Genomic DNA, 22,533 nt, shown 5'->3' with positions numbered 1-22,533 from the left:
GAGGGGATGTGATATATTCCCTTTTGTGGGGGAAGTATATTTGAAGTTATAATGATTAGGGAAGTAGGTTTAAACAGCCTGGCTCAGAGTTCATTCAGAAACAAGTGAGGGGAGGGACAGCTATAATATGAGTTAAGGTATGTATTAAAACAGTAGGGCTGATAGAGACCGATCCTGACTTCATAGAGCAAAAGAGTAGTGACATTATGTCCTTTTGTATATTTAGTCAGTGGGATTGAAGAAGCTCATGTGAGAGAATCAGTGGAGTTGGGGTAGGAAGTGATCTAAAAGCCGTGTTTTAAAACAGGGTTTGGCAGGGTTGGTGAAAGGAAGCACTCCAGCTTTTCTGTCAACCTTTGTTCTCCAGGCTAAACATACTTCTGTTCTCGTTGCTCAGGCTGACCTTCTCTTTGCAGATTAGCTTTGCCCCTTCACCTTTGTCCTCTTTGGGTGCTCCTTTTTCTTTCTTTATGAGAGATTACTTGTTTTTATTATTTTCTTTGGTGACTTTTTTTCTTTGCTTTTATTTTATTGAACTGGTCCCATTTTGTACAATGGATGTAGAACTGCACCAGAGGCCTCCATTTCTTGTTAAATTTCATATAATGTTTAGAGTACTGCTTGGAGGAAATGAAGTATTCCTGACATTTAAGAACATGTAAGGTATTTTCTTATAAAATTGTATTTGAATGAAACTTGATGCCTTTTCAGATATTTCTAAAAGGAAGCCTTGCCTCATTTGTAACCTTTCAAAACTCTGCCATCAGAAAACAAGAGATGAAAGTATTTCTACAAGGTAGATATGTGAGGAGAGATCTTAAAAGATGTTGAGGTACAGGGGCAGATGTTGGGGGATGAGAAACACTTGGTTTGTTCAGCAGCTGTTCTTTCGGTAAGATTGTCGCACTCAGAAGGGAATCCGATTGTGTTTTCCCAAACTGGTAGGACTGGGACTGCAACAGCTGGGACTTCTCTGACAGTAATGTGTTTCAAATAGAGGGCAGTTGGGGAAAAACCAAAACTGTAGGTCTCTGTCCATGGTATAGAAAGTGAATGTAAGAATTGAGGTTGTCCTAGGGCTTTTTTTTTTCTTTGCAAGCCATGCATCTCTCTCATGTTGGTGGAATGTGTTTTTTGGAGGTGATTCACTGGGAGGAAGGTGTAAGGGGATAGACATGCTCTGCATGACCACAGCTTAAACATCGGTGATTTGCTTTAATGGGAATTATCTCTTCTCATTCTAAGTAAACAATGCAAAAGTGACAATGAAGTCAGCGAGGGCTATGTACGTTAAATAGTTGTAGGATAGCCGGTGCAGGCGTTTGCAGTCCATGTGTGCTATTTAAAAGAGATGTGTTGGTTTTCCTTAAGAATATATGTGGATTTACAATTACAGCAAGGACTGCCTGGCAGAAGCTGCGAGTACAGACCCAAGTGTATATTCCAACAGATATACCCATGTGTGCACAAGCATTCAACCCTCAGAGAGTGTCAGTTGCATGTTTGGAGCTGGTAGTAGCTCTGTTACTGTTACTTTCATTCGTTCACACACAATCCAGATAAAGATTTGAAAACTACTTTGGACTTGAAAAATATCACTTAAAAATAATGTCCACATAAACCTTCAGTGATACTTCACGTTGCTGAAGGTAATGGGTTTTGCAGGAACGTGATATCTTGAAAGTCTGGATAAAGCGTTGTGGGCTTGAGTTCCCAGCACCTGCGTGTAGCAGTATTGCTATATGCAATGCCGTCTTCCTGAGTGATTCACACCGTGGCTGTTTGGTTTGGAGTTGGCAAAGAAAAATCCTGAAATATATGGGGGGAAAAATTTTTTTGCATACTGAAATATTTGAAAGAGCAGCCTTGGAGGGTTTGAGTTTGCATAGATACGAGTGTGATGCTTCCACATTCTTGTCTTGTCTGTTGTTGTCTGACATAATATATCTGTTACTGAAGACTATTTCACAGCCTTTTCTGTTTTCTACCGAAAAGCATATTTAATTTGAAGAAGCGGTCTGCTTTGCTGCCACCGTATGGTCCTCGTGTGTTGAGTCTGCCTGGATGCGTTGCAGAGTGGGGTGGGGATTTCCGAGGCTTTAAAACCAGCCTGTAGATAGGAAGGGCTTGCCAGGGTACCTGTTGTAGTGTCCTGCCTGGGCCAGGCTTTAGCTCGTGTTAGGTGAGGTACTGATAATGGTTCAGTGGGAGCTGGAGTCAACAAATGGGAAAAAATCAAGTCACTGAAAGTAAGTGCACTGCATCAGACGAGGTGTCTCAAGACGTCTTATTTAATAGCTGTAATCTGAGTAACATGGAAATATTAAATAACAATCAAGGCCTGCTTGCTTGTGGGTTTTTAACATGCTGCCGAAAACCCAGACATATTTAAAAAGGATGCCGCAATTGGAGTTTGTTGGGAACCTTCCAGTAAGCAGTTCCTTGAATGGAAAATGCTGATTTAACAAAGCTTTTGCAGCTACTATCTGTCTCGATCCAGTTATTTTTGGAGGGAAGTTTCTCAAGATTCCAAATGAAATTTCGGCTTAAAAACATGAAAAGGGGGAGAGAGAGTTATCAGAACAGCTCGGTGGTTGGGACACTTTGATGCAGACCAGGGCCTTGAACTTTGGTCTCCCATATCCCATCTGTCTCTTCTTGAACTTTTGAAAGACTTGGTCTGCTTTTGGAACACAACCAAATGTTGAAATCTCAAAAAAAAAAAAAAAAGCAAAATAGAATTCTTGTTTTCTGGCCAGACCTAGTTATAATCAAGAAATTTAGACTTTGTGGTATTTATTTTACAATAGACTCCAGAATTATTTAAGCCAGTTCTATTTTAAAATAAGTGCACATAAAACACTCCTCCTGAATATGCTTCTTGCGAGTTTTGTAAGGGGATAGCATGTGGGCTGGAGGGGTTTGGTACTGGGTGCCCAGGATGAGCAGAGCCATGTGCAGGGAGTTGGGGTAGGGCAGTTTACTCTCATTTTACACACGTGTGCTCCGTGGGTGTGTAAAATAATTACAACTCGCACTCCTTTATCATTCCCTGTAATCCTGGATGTAGACTATAATGCAGCCTAAATTACAGGTAAACTGGTTAGTTTAGGGTCTAGTTACTTTCAGAGTATGTGTTTAAAAAGTTGCCTATTCGCTGCTGGTTATTTTCTGTGCCAGTTGTTACAGCTTTTACAGAGAAATTTTTATTTGAAGAGGTGTTTTTTTTCCTTTCTTGCGTATGAGGACCCATCCTAATGGGAGGGTAAACTGCCTGACTAACAAGGAAACCTGAAACTCCTGCTGAAGTGCTGTCCAGTGCACGCAACAACTTGGGGGCTGAATCGGAACACTGGGCCCTAGGTTTCCAAGCAAACAAAATAAATATTATTTTTAATAGTTTTCTGGACTGTAAAGCATCTTTAGTAGCCAAAACTGCAAAGAAGAATCAGATCACAGAGCGTATGTACCTCTCTTGTTTTTATTATGCTTAAAGACCTTTGTAGACTTGTGGTATTTAGGGAAGACATTACAGATCAGTAGTTTTGTTTTACCTGATCCTAAATCCTGTTTAAGATGGTTCTCTGGTGCAGCAAGTTAGGAGCTTAAATTGGAAGGCAGCATCAGACGACAAAAATGAGCAGCAGCTTTGCCTTGCGTTTGCTGCAGAGTGAGTTGTGTCCACATCCGGGCATTGCCACCACTCGAGTGATTTGCACCAATAACGGGTCAGGAATTAACACTTATAATTTAGCAGCAGATAAAGAAAAGAATTTTTAATTTTAGTCTGTAGCTGCTGAAAAGATGCTTGTAAGTTTTTTCATGGCCAACTTTCTAGTTTAGGTGTCAGCTGCAAATTGTTCCAGTAAATGGTTCAGTGATAGTGGGGTGTTAGATTTGTGAGATTTGTGATTTGTTACTCAATGTCTGCCATGCGCGAGGGCTCAGTATGCGAACTGTGGTAGCGCTGTGACCCCTCCATCCTCCTTTTGTCCGAATGAACATTTTAAGCAGGTGGAGATGTGGGAAGATGATTGCATTTGATGTTTATACGGTGGCCTGTTCACAGGGTGATGTTTGCAGCAGATGCTTTGCTGGGAGCAGCAGGGATGGGTGCAGACAGAGCCGTTATCTTGTGCAGGCTGCCAGCAGCAGGTGATGGTGCTCAGGTCTGTGAGAGCTGGCTGGTTGTGGAGCCCGGGGCGTGCGGGGCTCCTGGTCCCAGGCAGCGTTTTCGGAGGGGGCTGGTGCCTGCTGCACAGCGGTTCCCTTGGCTTGGGGCAGGTGCTGCAGGCCGCCCGTGACAGCAAGGGAGGTGACGCTTCCTCGTTTCCATTTGTTCCCGGGTGAGCCGGGGCATCCTGGGGAGCTTCACCAGCACACCCCCGGTGTCTCTCCGCCTCTGTGCCCGGGGCGACCCCGTTTGTTGCACGGATCGCCCGGCCCCGTCCAACGCTTCGCTGCCTGTGCACACGTGCGGGCGCGCGCACGCACACGTGCGCCTCTGCACGTGCGCGGGGGGCCGCGGCCTCGCCTGACCCCGCGCGCCGCGGCCCCGGCGGAGCCGGCGCGCGCCGGGCCGTGCACGCGCCTGTGCGCGGCGGCGCGGCGCCGGCTCCGCGTCCGCCCTGCGCAGCGAGTCCGTGCCGTTTCTTGCCGGCGGCCGCCGCCGCGGCGCCCGCACAGGAGCCCCTTTGTTTGCGCGGGGCCGGCGAGAGCGCGGGAGGAGGCCGGGGACGGGGGGGGGGGTGGAGAGGACGCACCGCGCGCTGCGGGTCTCAGCCGCCCCCCATTGGCTGGAGGCCCGGCCCGCGGCTCCTCGCGCCGGCAGGCGTGCGCGCGTGCGGGGCAGGCGGGGGGCGGGGCGCGGCGCGCGCGGCCGCCCGCAAGCCGCACGAGGCTCGCGCCCGCGACGCCGCCTGGAGGAGGGAGGGCGCCGCTGCGGCAGGAAGCAAGATGGCGGCCCGGGGGGCGCCGCTGTGAGGAATGCGGGGCGGCAGCGGGGCCGGCTCCTGGGGGCGGCGGGGCCTCTCCCCTCGGCCCTCTCTGTGTGGCGGAGTGGCGGCGGAGGGGCCGCGTAGAGCCGCCGGCCGCCCGCTGAAGTGCCGCGTGTAAAGCATTCTGGGTATTTGAGCAATATTGCAGTTTGATAATAAAAAATCGGAGGTGTCTGCCTTTGTGACCACAACTTATTCTGCAATTTGATGTTTTTTTAGGTTCTAACTGAAAACAAAAGGCCTCAGAGGAGGAAGCAAAGAGTTTTAAAGGTAACCGATGATTGCTTTAATATTTATCTCCTCCCGTTTTAAGCAGCATTTTCTTGTCATGTAGCTGAGGAAGCCGAAGGGTTAAACCTCTGGGAAGAGGTGCTTTCCAGCTATTCAGGAGACTGGCTAATTTTAAAAGCACAGAACATGTTAACATGTTCTTTTTTTTTTTTCTTTCTTTCTTTCTTTCTTTCTCTCCAGTATGTTGTATACATGTTTGAATCTTTCTGCACAAGTCTGCAGACCAAAAGTTTGGTTTCCATTGTATTGAAGATTCACTTTTAATTTCCTCTATTCCTAGTTTCTTACTTTCAAAGATAACAGTTGAATCTTGGTGGGGGTTTTAGTATACAGATTTTATGGTATCTGAAATTTAATGTGAGAAGTCAATGTTATAATGCAAATCAAATTAATAGAAGTGGAAATTTTATGCATATGTTACTGTAGTTTTGATTTCTTTTTTTCTTTGAACTTTAGAACACTTCAAGTGAAACTGAAAATCTGTAAACTTACACCAGCCTTCAGTTTCACGTGGTAACAGGTTTCTTCCAGATTTTTAAGATGACTATCTTTCATGATAACAAAAGATTGATGTTTCAAATGGAAATGCTTTGGTTTTTAGAGCAAAATACAGACTTGCTACACTCATTTAAAAAAAAAAAAAAGTAACTGGTAGCACATCGGTATTGCATCTTTTGTTTAGTCTTTAGAGTATTTTCAATAGAAGTTATTAATTGTGTTGCAAACTGACATGTTAGAAGATGGATGGATGGTGTGTGTAACATGAAGCTAAGAAAAATGAGAAAAAATGTGTTCTTAAACTATGTTGAACTATTATGTTTTTTCCAGTTAAATGTAATACAAGGTAGTTTCGTATTGTTTCAGTACATTAAATTTTCAGAAGTTCTTTGACAATAGTGGATTTCATAAACGCTGAACATAGTGTAATTTTATTTGAAAACTTTACAGTTTCTTATCAGTTTTGTCATTACTGTTACTCATTACAGGAACTTACTTAAAAGAGTTAGAGTTTTGTAAGACAAAGCTAATTTAGAAGTTAAAGTTGGGCAAGGAGCAGATAACCTGTTTGACTTGCAAGTACGACCAACCTCAAGGCTGTCTGTCTTTTCATGTGTGAGTAAGTAGTTCAAACCAGCTCCCTGTGTGCTAACAGTAATTGCCATTGTACAACACCAGCAAGTGTTGTGTTTTTTTTTCTTACATCAAATAAATAAATTAATTAAAATTTAGCATTTGTCATTAAATCATGGATATACTTCTAACTATTCATTTTAATTACTGCTGCTTTTGTAACAGCGCACAGGTGTAGTTAAAACTTTGTGTGTTCTTTGTGTTGTGTGGATTGGTTGGTAGTAGTGTACAAAATAAGGACTGTGAGTAGTTTATTTTTGTAACATGTAATTGGTATGACACCTGTCAAAGTGTGAAAAATCTTTTTTGGGGGGGTGGTAGCTGAATATGTTATACCAGTCATCTGTCTACAATGGGGGTTCATGGTAGGTCTTAAGAGTTTTCTCTTTGAGTTCATTTTGCCAGTGTTTCTGGTTTGATGGCAGAGCAGGTTGCAATGAAATATCATGCTGTTGTTCCTCTGCTTCCCAAAAAGCCTTCTGCGGAGTTTTTTTCCCTTGGCTCTTAAATGGAAAAGGGTTTTCTGGTTTTGTGTGTGTGCGTACTATCCTGTGTTAGTCATTGGACTTGTGTTGGTCTGTGGTATGGCTTCTAATTTGTTGAATTGATTATGCAATGTTTCTTCTTTGGTTTTAGATATTATTTGCGTTTTCTAGTATTTATTTTTCGGTCCTGAAGTGTTTTCCGTAAGAGTTTGTTTGCATCCACCAAGTAAGGCGTGGTACATCTGAAGGTATCTCATGAAACGTCTGGGTTTGGGTTGGTGGTGTTTTTCTTTGGTTTTGGAGGGGAGGAGGGAGGTTGGTCGTCTTGAGTTAAGTTACAGTTCCCTGTTACCTGCAGTAAACTTTAAAAAAGCTACATAATTTGTAGACTTTCTTTACAAGGGCGTTTTTAGAAATATGACATTCTGGTGTGTTGACTTTCTTAACCTGGCTTCTCTTATTGATGGGACTGCTATGTGAAGTGGAATTGTTACATCTCTTGACTTATAGCTTTAACATTTGGTTTAATGACCAGGAATGATTGAGGGCATCTGACCAGTGAGACTTGAAGTTTTAACAGAATAATTTTTTTCTTTGTATTTTGCTTCAAATAGCATTGTAATTTTTTTTTTTTTTTTTCCAGTAATACATAGAATTAGTTTTTTTCTCATTCCCTTAAGTTTTTGTTGATGCACATTTATTTACTTGGAGGGCTAGCACTCTTTCTAACTGTTCTTCTTAGGACCAGCATATTTTCTAATTCTTCTGCACAGGGTGAAAATAAGCAGTGCTTTCCTGTTGAAACCAGATTGGACAGATATAAACATTAAAAGTGATATATACTATTATACTCTACCTTTCATTTACTATCTGTCATTTTCCACACTTGTGTTTTAGTGCTTCTTTCTGGTTATTGTAGGAGGAGTCACTTAGGAAATTCTTCTGCAGCATAAATACTGTATTAGGTTCCCCATGTTTATTTTGAAAGAACATCTGAAATATTAATCACTTCTAGCAAGCAAATGCTCATTGAATAGAGAGTCTTTGTGAGTTCATAGTAATGGATACTAAGGAAGGAATGTATTCATGGTTTGTCTTACCGCTTGTGTTTTCTCTAGTTAAGCAGACACTTCTTTAATTTTATTATTGATAATGGAAAGTCCTTATAGAAGGGATTCATACTTAAAAAATAATTTGTCTGCATTTCAAAAGGCATATTATACCCCCTTCCTCACTTACTATCGTTTTCCTTTTGGCCATTCAGCAGGGTTTTCACTTGGTTTGGGCAGCGCACTGTACCTCTCCTCAACACTGGGGAGAAGTTTGCAGTCATGTGCAGGTTTATTAACACAGAACTCAGGAGAATGAGACAGCTGAACATCATATTTTCGGGGAAATGTACAGTTATCAGGTATAGACAGCAGTTGCACTGATGAGGAAACCTCCCACAGATCAGGTAGGGCTGGAGAAGGACAGACAGTCTGTGATCTTTCTAGTGGGTGCTGTGAGGTCAACGGTGCTGTTTGGGTGCCTGCAGATGTTTGCTGCATTGATGGTGATTTAAAAAAAAAAAAAAAAAAAAAAGGAACAGACTGTGAGAGAGATCCAGAATAATATATGCAGTGCTAAGTGAGTATTATAGCTGCACGCACATTCTTTGTTCTCTGACTGATTCTGTTTGCGTGTTTATGCATAAACACTATAATGGTGATGGTGTGTGCCAGTGAAGTGCCAGTGGTGCCTGCTAACTCTGTAAAATTGTTCAGTTTAAGCCAAACGAAAGCCAGAGATGACTCAGTATCTAGAACTGTTGGTTTGTTTATGAACATCATATTACAAACCCTGGAAGTTTCATTTCCATCGAAGCTACAAACATATACTTGAACACTCTCCTAATTTTACTCCTCTGCGCATACAAAGCATAGTGTTTTTTTCAAAAACAACTTGAAAATACAAAATTAGTTTGGCAGACCTGCTGTTACCCTTTTATGATGCCGTTTTAGTTCTGCTGCTTAAAGAAATTAAAAATACACCTTTTCTTTCAAGATCATATATATGTTAACAAGAGTTAAATTAACTGCTACTGTTCATGACAATGCTTTGAGTGAGCATGGATTTAACTGAATTTGAAATCTATTCTAAATTATGGTGGATATTTTTAGTGCAAAATATCTGCCAGAATATTTAGCTGGAATAAATTAAATTTTATTACTTTTTTCCCCCCACTTATAAAATAAGATATGAGCCAGTTAATGGATGGAATTGCAGTGCAGTGGAATTTTACAGAGGAAGAAGACAGAACAGTGTTAATACATTGGAAAGGATGTTGTCCAGACAGTAGTTATCTTATTCTTTGTGTTTTTAAGGGGACATTATCACCTTGGGATGTATTTATTCAGTAAATACACCTTAAAATTGCTTTGAGTACTGGTTGAAAGTGTCTGCCTATTTCTTAACATGCCTTTTTGCTCCCTTTTATTGATAAGGAGAGTTTATTTTTGGGATGTGAGTAGCCTACATAAACTTTTAAAAGTAAGTAACTTACCTGTTAACTTAGTTTAAAAAAAAAAAATCTGTTTTTGTTTTTGTTTTTTTTTTTTTTTAAAGAAATGTTCTTCTAATTTTGACTTTTCAAGCTAGGTGTGTGTCGGTCTAAATGGGATTCAATTTTTTTTTTTTTGTTCTTGACAGGTTCATGCACCCCACTTGATGTGAGCAGGCATGATTAGGGCTGTAATTTAGTTGCATGCTTCCACATGCAAACTTTCCAGCACTTCCACAAGAATGCGCTCACGTGAACATAAGAAGCACTCTCCCGTATTTTGTTTGTACAGTACTGCTGAGACTACTCATGTATGTAGACATTTTTTAATGGACTTGAAACAAAGAAGGCTGTTGTAAATGGTCTGTAAATTATTAATCTTACTCTAGTAATTTTCTAATCCTTAATTTTTCCAGCGGTTTCTGGGGGAGTTGAAGCCTCTCCCTTGTCAACTTTTTCCTGCGATAGGATGCAGAAACGCTCCCTTGCTTCAGTGCTGCTCCCTCTCCCGTCCACCACCTCCTCCTCAGGACCCCGTGCTGCTTCCTCAACAGCACCATCCTGCTGCTCTTTGCCCCCACAGCCCAGCTCCCCAGTGTTGAGGGAAGAAAGGGACACTGACCTTTGAGAGGAGGACAGGGAGGAGTAGGTTTTTTTTTCTGTTTTTAACTCATTGGTTGCTGTAACAGAGCAGTTGTGAGGGTTGTGTCCCTCTTCAGGGAACAGTGGAGGCACAATGAGGCTGGGAAGTGTTGAGTAAGGCCAGGCTGAACCTAGTAATGACAGAGGTTTTGGAGAGTTTTAGCATGTTCTGAATTTGTAGATTGTTTGTAGATCTCTGCTGTCCCTGTACCTTCCAGTGCAGTAGTGGGTTGTCCGTGAAGTGGTGGAGCTTCTTAAATAGTTTAAAAACATGTTTGTGATCCAAAAATATCGTAATCAATGAAAATAACAGTTTATGGGATGGAAGGAAGGAAAATGTACCTGTATAGAGGAAGGTCAGATGCATAGGTATATTGTTACATTATCTAGTACTTCTTCAAGAAGTTACAGCATTACAAAATACTAATTTATTATTTTCTGGATGCTCTTTGTGTCACTGCTGAATCATGAGCTGTATTGAATATTTGTACTTGCTACATGTAATGTAGGCATTGAAACAATTGAGATGGCTTTGCAAATTCTAGAAGTCAGTTCTCAGTGTTTGCTGTTTATCCGTAGATTTATAGATAGTGAAATCTACAAAATGCTTTGAAAATGGGCACCGCTTGTTTAGAATCCGATACCATATTGCTAAGCAAGTTTGATGTAGGAAAAAACAGTGAGAAGCCCCAAACTTACTTGAGTGGCACCAAATTTTCACTTGTGTTTTTTTTTTCTCCTTTTGAAATGTTATACTAAGATTTTTATATTTAGTGTTACTGAGTACAAGGAAGTTAGTTTAGCAGATAGTACTGCAGTGGACTGCCACATTGACATTAGTAGGAGCCTCACCTATGTAGAGACCAAAAGATTGAATTCCTACTAAAATAAATTTGTAATTATAGGATTTTACTTAGAAGGTAAGAAGAATCCATGCATTCTTACAAAGGTGTTTTCTTTTTAAATGTCAAATACATGGAACTTAACCAATATCAAGAAAAAAGAAAACAGGAATTATGTATAAGGAACTAACAACAATCACTTTTCATTAACCTATGTAGAATTAGTATATAGAATATATCTGGCTATCCTTGTCCTAACAGCTTTAATGTTAAGCCTTTTGGAATATTTGGATTTTTCAAGGCTGATTTAAAATTGAGTGGTTTGTGTCTTGACTCTTGACTGAATTCCTTTTTTAATCAGTGTTTTGTTGATATTGTCTGTATTATATCATAATTTGATACTCTTTAGTAGATTGATGCTCTTCGTTTAATTTACCTAAAATATAGGTTTTGCTGAACTTGTGAATAAGAGGAAAAAATTCTGTGTACTTAAAAATGTAAAGCATTCTCTTTTGTGACATACGGTCACTGTCTGAACTGTGCAGTGCAAACACCAGTTGCAGTGCTGCTCCAGGACAATGTTGCTGTGATTCCAGTATGGGAGTGAGAGTTGGTGCTCCTGTGGAGAGAAAGTGGAAGTTACATACAGTGTGAATTCCCCTTCGAGCTTTATTTAAAACCATAGGTGTGCTAGCTCTGGTAGAGACAGAAGAGAAACATCACTTGCCCTTTTATAGGCTTTTTTTTTTTCCTCATGAGAATAAGCAAAACATAGAGATGCAAAACCCTCAGTACTACTGCAGTCTTGCAGCTTGGTGGCTTAAGTAATCAGCATGACTGTTTTTCTTTCTTTTATCTGATTTACCTTTAGCTGTTCCTCTGACATACCTGTCCACAACTTTTCTATTGCTAAAGAGTAGTAGTTATTCCTTTTAGTCTTGTGGCTACTCATCAGCTTTATGACCAGGCTAGAATATACCCATAATATATAGATGTTTAAATTTGTTACAATGTGTATTTGGGACCTGTGCTGATATTTCAGAGTAAGGGACAAATGAGGCATATATGTGTGTGAGGGCTGGTTAGTGCTGTTAACTTATGGTGGTGTATCCAAGAGCAGCTACCAGTATGTAGCAACTTGTAAATAATATAGTTGGTTGTGCAACACATGGTTAGGCACTTAAACTGGGCCCTAAATTAAGGAGTTTAGTATCTTCCTGATTAGATTATAGGACTGGCAATGTTATGTGATTACCTTAGCAGTTCAGATCTTTTCTGCACTGGAACTGAAGGAAAATTATTAACTTATCAGTTTGCTTCACGTCCTAAGAGGTAAGGCTGTATCAATGTATTGGGGTTAAGGATCGTGTTTTAGAAATACTTCAAAGAACTTGAATTTAAAAATTCCCATGGATGAAAAGTACACCAAAGCACCCAACAACATACTTAAAAGATCCTTTACTTTTCTCTGTCCCACTGCAAGAATGTGCACCATAGTTCCAGTCCAGACTTCTCTGGCCTCATCTTAAAGTCATTGAGTCCTGTTATACTTTTGTCTGCTAGAACAAGGAGCCTTCTGTTATCAGCTTTCTCTTCCACATAGCCACAGTTTGTGGCTTTTCAATTTACTTTGGTAAATTGCAGAGTGGAGAGTGAACTTGAGGCTTTCACTTCAAGATGATTCAATCCTTTGTTGTTCTCGTGGTCTTCCAAGCCCTCTCCAGCATATCAATGTCTAACCTGAATTGGGTATGCCAGAACTGGATGCTTTATTCCACTAGCAGGTGCAAAAGTGCCAAGTGCAGGATAGAAAACAGCCCATCTTTTCCTAATTATATTGTTATTTATGCTCCCAAGAATCTAACTAACTGTTTTGACCATGAAGTTACAATAGGAGTTTCTATACTTACTGCAGAGTTGATTATTGACCATGTTAATATCCTCCTGAAAGGCACTGCTTTCTAAGGTGGAAACCTGCGTTTTGGAAATACAGTTCTCTTTGCTTTACAATATCATGTTTAGCTGTACTGAAATGTGTGTGGTGCAGCTGGCTTGCCAGTTAATTTAGGAAGCATCGTGTCATATGTTTTAGTTATTTGCTATTTTTCTATTGGTATTTTGCTGTTCTTTAGCATCACTGCTCAAAACACTATGTATAGCTGTGATCTGTTTCCTGAAGACCCCGTTACAAACACTGGTGATTCCTCCTTTACAGTTAAGGGCCAGGCAGTGCTTTCTTAATCCTATGGTGATGGTGTCATAAATGAGTAGACCACAAGACACAAACTAGATGGTTGAATTTGAAGACTGAATTTCTTTCATCTCTGTATTTGAGTTAAAGCACATTAGGGGAAGGTTGTGTTATGGAATACATGTTGCTGCTGATTGTATAATTTCTCTTTTGTGGCTTTTATTGAGTGTTGTATTTTCCAGAGCTGCCAGTGTCTCTTTGAGTGCTTGGTTTTAGTGTTGAAGACAAATTGTAAATAAATTCAAAACACCAGTAAAAAAAAAGCCAAACCAAACCCAAACAAAGCAAAAACCACCAAGCACTATGCTTGTTTATGTTTGCTTCTGTGCCAGAAAAAGTGCTGTAATGTTTGGGGTTATTTTCTTTGTGAACACATCCACTTGTTGGGTGCCTGTGTAAGAGAACGGGGTGTCCTCTCTATTTTTTCTTGCTCCTGTTTGTAGCTTTCACAACTTAGAGCACAGAGTTGTTGGAAACAATTATTTGAGTTTGTGACTGAAAGCACCTGTGTCCAAGTAGTAATCCAATAAATACACTTCTCTGGGGGTGACCATTTGAAGCCTTTAGAGACAGAATTCATATCTTATAGCTTTTGGTTTTGTTAGTAAGTGCATCCTTTAAGGTCTGATACTGTAGATCCTCTTTGTAAGTGATCTCACTGAAGTTATTTCACAAGGTGAGCAGGAGGACTGTGGTAATGATGTAGAAGAGAAGATGGAGAGAAGAAAAATGTAAAGACTTTAAGGTCATAATGTACTAATTCCCTATGGAGAGACAAGATAAGGAACTTTTCTGGTGGATGAGCTGCCTGGTGTTTGAAGAACACAGCAAAGAGGATATAGATAGAGATGAAACTGAGAGGGAGAGAGCTAAGCTGTAGTTTGGAGAATGTTCTTTGCTGGTGTCACTACGGATATATTAAAAAAAAAAAAAATACTATCGACAAAAGCATACTTTTCAGCTGTTTTAACATCCAGTGTGAAATCCTGCTGTGATGCTCAAGTTGGTGGCTTTGGTGGATTTGATACTCAGGAGCAGGGGAGTTGAGAGGGAGGTCTGAGTGTCATGAGTGATCTCTGCCGTGTGTCCCAGGTCACATAATTTTCTCCATGTTTGCAGAACCTTTTGTTCCTCTGAGTTTCTGTATAAACCAGCCTCTCTACTGAAACTTGTCTACATCATTTTGAAAAGAGTAGAAGTTTTGATTTCAGTAGCTTCTAAAATGCAGAATTATTACCTGTCGTGCCCTTCAGTCCCATCTGTGAACACTGTTCTCTTGAGAAACCAAGTATCTTGTATACGCAGGCTGTGTTACATTAATAAAGGGCCCCAATCTGTTTGTCTGCACAAAGACCTATAGAAAATGTGCCTTACCTTAGCCACTGTAGAAGTACAGTATACTAAGAGACTGTTTTGTGTGTGACGGTAATTGCTTTCTCCCTCTGCTGAGGTTCCTGGGAACGTGCCCCAGGTCGCAGCTTGGCCTGGCCCCCGCTCGGCTGCTCTGCTCTCTGCTGCAGCCTGCTTGGAAACCCTGCTTGGGCAGCAGCTTACAGCCCAGTGCTGTTGTCTGTGGTATGGGAGTCAAACATGAAGCAGTGCAGTCTTAAATAGTTAATCCTCAAATGTGTTATCTGCATTCGTTTGGGAATGCACAAAAACTTGGCTCTACCTAGGAGGTGACGTGTGCTTCCCACAGCTTCCCGCCATGCATTCATCTCTGCATTATCCAGTGTGTGGCTTTCTAAGTAGCACTCAACATATGCAGCTGTTTCTCCACACCTGTGCTTCTTTTCTCCCTATCTCCTGTCCATACCTAATCTCCTTATCCCTGTATGTTGGTCCTGTATTCTGCTGCATTTCTGCGTGTCCTGGGTTAGAGATGTTAGGGAATAAATTGCACAGGAGTAAAATTGCTGCTCGTTATCTGCTTTCCTATCTCTTGGTGGAGCAGTGACATCTGACAGTTGGACCATGAGTAAAACACCCTGTTTGAATGTTAGATGAAGTATGTTTGGGTTTTTTTCCCAAACAGTGTTTCTTGAAAGAAAACTCCTGTTGCAATATTTGAGCTCTGAGGAGCTGCCAGCTCTGTGCCAACATGGAAGGGCATGTGGGGCTGGCTATGTGGCTGCAGATGCTGCAGCAGGATCCAAACTTACCCATTGCACTGTGGTGGAAAAGAAATGCAAAGTGCAAGTGCTTCTCACCCACTTGTCCTTTTAGGTTGACGGATGTTGTGACCTTGGAAGAACTGCCTTTCGGGTCATCCTGGTGCAAGCATTTTTTGATCTGTTGAGAATTGCATTCTTGTGGGGACCTGGACAGAATCCTGCAGGGAGAACTATTTAGGGGGATGTGACATTGGTTATCATGTACCTTGTCATGACTTGCTCCCAGAGTAATTTTATCAGTATCAATATAGGCATGATCTGTTATTTCTGGTTTATGGGAGTGATTGTTTCTGGTTGTGTCTCATAGTACAATATGCGTTGTTGCCGCCTATAGAGGTTTGAAACGAGACAAACCTGCTCTCTGTTGTACAGAAGATATGGAAGTGTCTTCAGGATGGCTTTAGCATTATATTTTGATTGTGAATTGATGTACTCTCTGTGTTATCTCAGAGGCAGCTTGCGTTAAAAGAAAAATGAATACTGCAGTCTGACCCTTTTCAGAATGAAATTATGTGCTTTTCATGTGTGCTGGAAATATTAGCTAACAGAGTGAATTGGTGTGTGTGTGTATATTTAAGAGATGTCTGGTTGAAGTTTAATACAGCAGTGGCTATAGCAGAGTGTACTCAACGGTTCCTCTCCTAATAGCACTAACTACTGCAGAGTCTAAGCTTGAGCATGATGTGTTAATGTTTTATGTCTCTAGATAGAGTAGTGCTCTCCTTAATGAGCAAGAGAGTGAATTACTTTATTGATCTGGTTTATCCTTCACCTTTTCATTACACTTGCGTAAAAGCTTTAAAAATCGATCAGATCAGACTTGAGTGCTCAGCTTCCAGGAATTTTAAGGCTCTTGCTTGGAGTTTCGAGTCCTGATTCAGGACTTGAAGGTAGGTTGCTCCTAGGTTATTCAGCTGCAAAAGGTTTTTGCTGAGCTATTATTTTTGCTCTACTGGACTTACATTGAGAAGAATCAAATGAGCTCTGCCCCTGCTAGTATGTCTGTATTTCTTTTTGTGTTGAGAAACAATAACTTCACCTATTAAACAGAAAAGGCCACTGGAAAGACTAGTAACGGGAAAGAAAAAGGTATTTTTTAGAATTTAATTGCAGCTCAGTAACGTAAGAGAAAAAGCATTATGTTCAAAAGCAAGAAAGTTTGATTTAAAAAAAAAATATATATCTGATGATATTTATTCTTTGTGTGGAAAAATAAAATACCCCTGTTAACCACAGACCTGCTTAACCACTGTTGTAGATCCCTTAGACATTGCTCAGTATTCCCCTGGGTCTGTGGAAAATGGATTGAAAATCGCCAGGATCCAGGGGAGCTCAGGCTCACTGACCATTAGTCAGCATCTATGTGTAACGAAAAAGCGTTAAATAAGGTATCTTTTTTTCTTAATGTGATTTCCATAGATTTGACTTAGCTGCAGAGGTGCTGGACATGTTTTTACATAAGCATTTCCATGATAGTTTGTGATGCCTCTCATAGCATCTAGGATGTGCTATGGATTCCCAGGTTGGTTTTTTTGGGAATCAGTTGTGAGGTGAACACTGGGCTCCAGATGGAGCTGGGTCCATAGGCCTTGTTTTGCCTGGGGGTTTCTGGCAATTCCATCTCCATCATTATGATTAATCATAAATCTGTCTTGCATTTCTTCTTCAGAGTTATTTTCTCAGAGAAGTTCATGCACTTCAGTTGATGTGACCACAAAACCATGGCTGATTGTTTTATATTAAATGGGGTGCTATTTTCTGGGAACTTCTAAGAGTAATGTGCCAGTGTATGGTTAATTAACCAGTTGTATTGCTTATATCTGATTTGAAAAACAGTACTGGTTTTCTCGCTAAGTAGAGCTTAAGGCTATGGATCATTTAAATATCTCTTAGATGTTCCAATAGGATTAAGTATCAACACGGTCTATTGTGACTTATAATTATTTTTAAAAGAAATAAAAGTAAAATCTGATTAACATAATAAAAATTGGCTTCCTGCCTTTATTGATGTTTCTGCTGGAGTTCCTCCCTTTTTATTTCAACCTAAGTTGCATAACTCCTTACTTTGTATCCATAATAACTATCTTAAGACCTATATACATATTATTTCCAGGACACAGTATTCTGACACTGTCTAGATTTTGATTGTTTCAACCACATGAGCTGTATCATATCGGTGAAGATGAAGAATATATTTAACCAAATACTGGAATTTAGAGTTTACTAAGATGCTGTTAAGGATTGCTTACATGAGACTGTTAGTTACCATCTAAATACAGAAGCTGAACACAGTGTTTAGTGGGTAACTTTGAGGTGAGGTAAAGTTACTTGGCTTACTATCTATTTTGGCTTAGGTTTTGTCATTTTTTAAAAAAGCTTCAAACTAACCCTGAAAACCAGCGATTCTTGCTAGAATGTCCAACTGAGCGTTGTATCAGTTTATTGGTTTAACCAAATTGATACATTTATACCAAGTTGCTACCAAACTGTCTGTGGTGTGAGCTTTTCAATTTCAGTGCTTTGAACTCAAGGGACAGTTTCATTTGCTTACACAAATTCATTAAAAATTGGGTCTTTAGGTCTGATTCTAAATGCTAAGGTCTCTTATCTGTTCATTTATTTCTTTAGTCTTCCCATGACCACCATCAACATGTACGTGTGTTTTCTTCCTCTGCCCCCTCAACGGTGGGGAAAAATAGCTATAAATATGGGTAGGTCTTTAGGCTTCATGGGTTTTCATGGCTTCCTGTTTTTTTTTTTTTCCAGTGTCTGTTCCTGTGCTTGATTAGGATATTCCTTGTTATCTGTCAGAGTAGGGTTTAATTGCTATAAATCTTATGCTTATTTTTAATGCTTTTGAACAGCTGTTACAACAAATTTTATTATTATTCTTATTTTGTAGGCAAATTTAGAAAACAAACCAGTAAATGGCTGCAGACCAGAACTCATGGAATGCAGTATATGTGGTCATGGTGAAAAATACAGGGTGAAAACAAACCAAACAATACCCGTTGAAAATGTGCAGTCTAAGGAGAAAGAAAGAATGACAGGCTTAGAAGCTGAGAAGTGGACACATAACGAGAAGCCATATTTTGGTGTCCATGTCAATGGAGATATCCATGGAACTGTGACAGGCAATGAACACTTGAAAAACACAGAAAACAGTGAAAGAGCAGTCTCTCCCAGTCAGTTAGCTGAGCCAAAAAAAGCATTTGCACAGACCATCAAAAATGGCATAAAAACCCTACATTATTCACCACCGGAAGCAGTTGCTTCACTGAAAAAAATATCTGTAGAGGAAAGGACGGATTTGACAAGCAACTCCCATATGCAATGGACGAAGGGTCCCAATCTGAATAACATAGTAAACACTCTGACGACCGTTGGTTGTGTTCACCCGGAAAAACAAGGAAATGTGTTAATGAAAGAGGAAAACTGCACTTGCAGCATCTTTGAGGACTCTAAGTCAGTTTTGCAGACAGGTTCCATGTTGGATCTGCAGGAAAGCTTGTGTTGTCCTCCAGTGCCTGAAGAGGAATCACATGGGGGGAAGGATGGCTTTGAAGTACCTGATGCAGAGACACAGCATGAGGACTCTTCCCTCCAGCAGACTTTCTTGTCCCTGATTAAAAACAGAAATTTAACTGTAGAGCAAGTTGTAGCTATTGAAGCTTTAACACAGTTGTCCGAAACCCCGTTAGAAACTTCACCAACTAAAACGGAAAGTACTGATTGTACACAAGAAACAACTTCCAACTTGCTCCATAGTTCTAAAAGGGAGATCTCATCCTCCTTCACATCTGCGTTAAAAGAAATCAAAGACACTTACTTACAGAATGAGCAACAGCTCTTGGCTCACTGCACTCACTCGCAGAAGCCGCTCCCTAATAAGGCAGTGTTGTACAATGGCCAAAGTTCAGTTTCTGAATCGCATGATAAATCTGCCAGTCTGGCTGGCGAGATGTATACATTACAGCTGTCTTCGAGAGATACCAAAACTTTATCTGGCTTAACATCTAATGCAAAGTCATTTTCAGGATATACTGCCAAGAAAAATTATACTCATGATCCAGTTGCCCTTGCACGGTATTGCAATGCTTCATGTAATGCCCAGCAAACGAGTAACAAATTGGAGAGTCTTGGCCAGTTAGAGCAAAAGCCAGCCTGTAATGATTTGAACTTGGAAGGTAGTTCTTTGATTAAGGAAGGAGGAATTCACAGCCAGGATGAAGAGGATGTAGCTACACAACTCACTCAGCTTGCGGCACTAATTGAATCAAACCAGACAAATCCAGAGCAGAAGAATGACATAAAGACATCACTGCTTAATCTAATATCGCATGAGAGGCAGCCAAAATATAACCAAGATGTGTTGCAGAAAAAAGAATCTGTGTTTTTTAGGCATAATTACAGTTCCTTACTGTTAAAGCAAAAACAGCCAACAAATAAAAAAGGAAATGCTGTACCATGGAAACCAAGACACAAAAAGAAGCCTCAAGAAGCACGCTATCAACAAAATAATCAAAACCAGCTAGAGCTGTTGTCATGCCAGCATAATGAGTTACAGGACATTTGGATATCATCGAAACTGCACAACCTCGGTCAAACCATGCCACAGGACTCCAGAATAGCTCTGTCTGAAAAAAAATCTCCGAGAACCAAAGTACAGAGAGCACTGAATCAAAGTACTTTAGCATCACAAGAAAAAAATAGACTATTTCTCCCGCAAACACAGATAAAATTTCATAGATGTTTACCTGAGGTACCACAAGAGAAAAAAAGAGACAAGTTGTTTGGCTGTGAAGTAGTGAATGAGCAAATCAAAGCTGCAGGCTCCGGTGACCCACTAGGCATTGACCCACTGAAAAATGAAGCTGTTGCGCGTAACCAATACAGCGACGTGCCCTCCCGTAATCCTCTGGCTGTTTCGCAGTTGAAAACAGCATCCTTTTTGAACAGATCAAGTGAAAACTTACAGATGTTTACAGAAAAATGCAATTCTCAGGTACAGCAAACAGCGAATGTCAGTCAGACGCATCCTTTGCCTCAAACGTTTAACCAGCTGAACCCGAGAGCTAACGAAGTGCGTAGTGAAGACAAAGCCTGCATTCAGCTGGGTGCTGTCAAACAAGAAGTAGATCCCAAGTCGCAGGTGCTGCCTGTTCCCCGCAGCGGGGCCCAGGTACCAGGTGCTGTTGAAGCTCTCAGGAACATGGAGTGTGCGGGCGAAGTGACAGTCCTGACGTCAACCAGTTTGGGTACGGACCACCCACAGAGCACAGGTGACTCAGGATGTTCTCCAGCAAAAAACACACTCAGCAGTTTTCTTGAATCGCCTATGAAGTTCCTTGATACCCCTACAAAAAATTTAATAGATACACCTACAAAGAAAGGACAATCTGAATTGCCAACTTGTGACTGTGTTGGTAAGTCTTTTTGCGAATTTTTGACTGTGCCTTTCAGAGGGAGGTGTGTTGGTGTTGCTGCCTTTAATGTGGGGAAGTGTACTTGACACTTTGTTGCAGAAGGATCAGTGTTTCACCATTAGGAAATGGGAGGAAATTATTTTTTTTCCTTTCTGTGACTTTTACCTGGTGCTCTTTCGTCCTGCGATGCACAGCAGAAATGAGTATTTTGGTATTGTAACTGGCAGGTTTAAATTCTCTATTTCAGTTTAAACCCAGGAGGAAAAGGTGTTTTTCTGTTTGTTGTTTGGTCATTCCTGCCTTGAGCTCTTTGTGAATTTATCTGCAGTATATCAGACTGTGATTTTTCTGGCCTAGAAGTAGTTTGTGCCTGAGATGGACTGGGCAAAAAATTCCCAGTATGTTGTCATTGTTGCCTTAATGCTGTTAGATAAGCGGCAGGGCGTAGCTGTGGGTGGTCTCATTGCTGTCACTTTTTGTCCTGATGACTCATGTGAGTTGGCCATGAAGAGCCCATGTCAAAGGCTTCTAGATATCTCTCATCACAGAGAGCAAAGGGAAGGTGGAGTTCAGGTGAGGCCATGTACCTAATAATTGGCCTTGCCGGATGAGATGTCAGACCAAACTCAGTATTGAGGGTTTTGCAGATGCAGTTTGTTTGATGGTGTTAGACATGCTGTGTTTTCAGACTATCAAAGTACACAAATGGAAAAACAAGTTAGAGGCTTAAATTATACACAGGCAGATTGTTTCATCTTTGCTTTAATGTTCTGAAGCAACAGAGTGCTAGTGAAGAGGCCTAGATTATGTTTTCTCTTCTGTAGTATTATATGACTAACAGTTGTGGTTTTTGGTTTTGTGGTGTGGTTTGTTTTTTTTTTCCCTCATTTCTCCTTTGTCTAAAATGAATTAATAATGTTTTCCTACCAACAAGGATATTGGGAAGCTTAGTCAATACATGCTAACTTCTGTAGTGAAAATTTGTAAAGAATGGAAAATATAACTACTATTAGGATTACTTTATAACATAAAGAAAAAATTCTGGCAGATTAATAGGAGGAAACAAGTACAAAATAATTTCGATGCCTCTGAGGATAGAATGTGTTACAGTCTTTATTCATTACATTTCAGGGTCAGATTTTATGTACTGTGATTTAATTTGGAAGATGTTTCTGTAAACCATTTCTAAGCTTACTTGTAGTGAGATAAATAAATTTTGTATGTGTCAACTTCATTTTCTCAACCTGCTTACAGAGCAAATTATAGAGAAAGATGAAGGCCCGTATTACACACACCTTGGGACAGGACCAAGTGTTGCTGCTGTGAGAGAAATAATGGAGAACAGGTAAGGAAAATTCAGCATTTAATGCTCACAGTATTTTTGACTGCCTAAACAGGAAAGAAGAGGAGCTGTGAAAAATAAGGTGCTGTGTTTAGCTTTGTTTTTCCAAACCTTTTGCAGTACTGATTTATAAAGTGTTTTCCTGTTCAGATGTGCATGAGGAGAGCACTAGCATTTAAGCTCCAAACTCATGTGTCTTTCCTGAGTACTTGCAGCTTTAGGGTTGAATTTCAAGTGCAGTGTGCTCTTCAGTGCCACTGAACTCAACAGGAAGGACGGAGATCAGCAGCTGGCAGAATTAGGTTTTCTGGTGTCCTACATGCAAAGAAACTCTGACAAACTGGACAGAAAGGTCACACTAGTGACTGAATACACTAGGATTTACATGCAGATAGGATTTGCTTCCCCAA

The 22,533-nt window shown here is 40.6% G+C and overlaps 1 protein-coding gene across 6 annotated transcripts in view; it reads left to right on the top strand.

Moving 5' to 3' along the window:
• Positions 1-22,533, top strand: part of TET1 (tet methylcytosine dioxygenase 1) — a 72,047-nt gene that overhangs the window by 12,769 nt on the left and 36,745 nt on the right. For 4 of the 6 annotated variants that reach the window (XM_071811647.1, XM_071811645.1, XM_065843517.2 and 1 more), the window contains exons 3-5: positions 5,217-5,267; positions 18,258-20,781; positions 22,036-22,126. In XM_071811647.1, coding sequence (XP_071667748.1) covers positions 5,217-5,267; positions 18,258-20,781; positions 22,036-22,126 — 2,666 coding nt within the window. The remainder of the gene's footprint in view (positions 1-5,216; positions 5,268-18,257; positions 20,782-22,035; positions 22,127-22,533) is intronic. The other 2 variants (XM_071811648.1, XM_071811649.1) reach the window with 1 other exon arrangement.

Source organism: Patagioenas fasciata, chromosome 8, assembly GCF_037038585.1.
Source record: "Patagioenas fasciata isolate bPatFas1 chromosome 8, bPatFas1.hap1, whole genome shotgun sequence".
NCBI classification, from domain to species: domain Eukaryota; kingdom Metazoa; phylum Chordata; class Aves; order Columbiformes; family Columbidae; genus Patagioenas; species Patagioenas fasciata.
The sequence above is the reverse complement of the archived record's forward strand: the minus strand, read 5'-3'. Positions and strand labels throughout refer to the sequence as shown.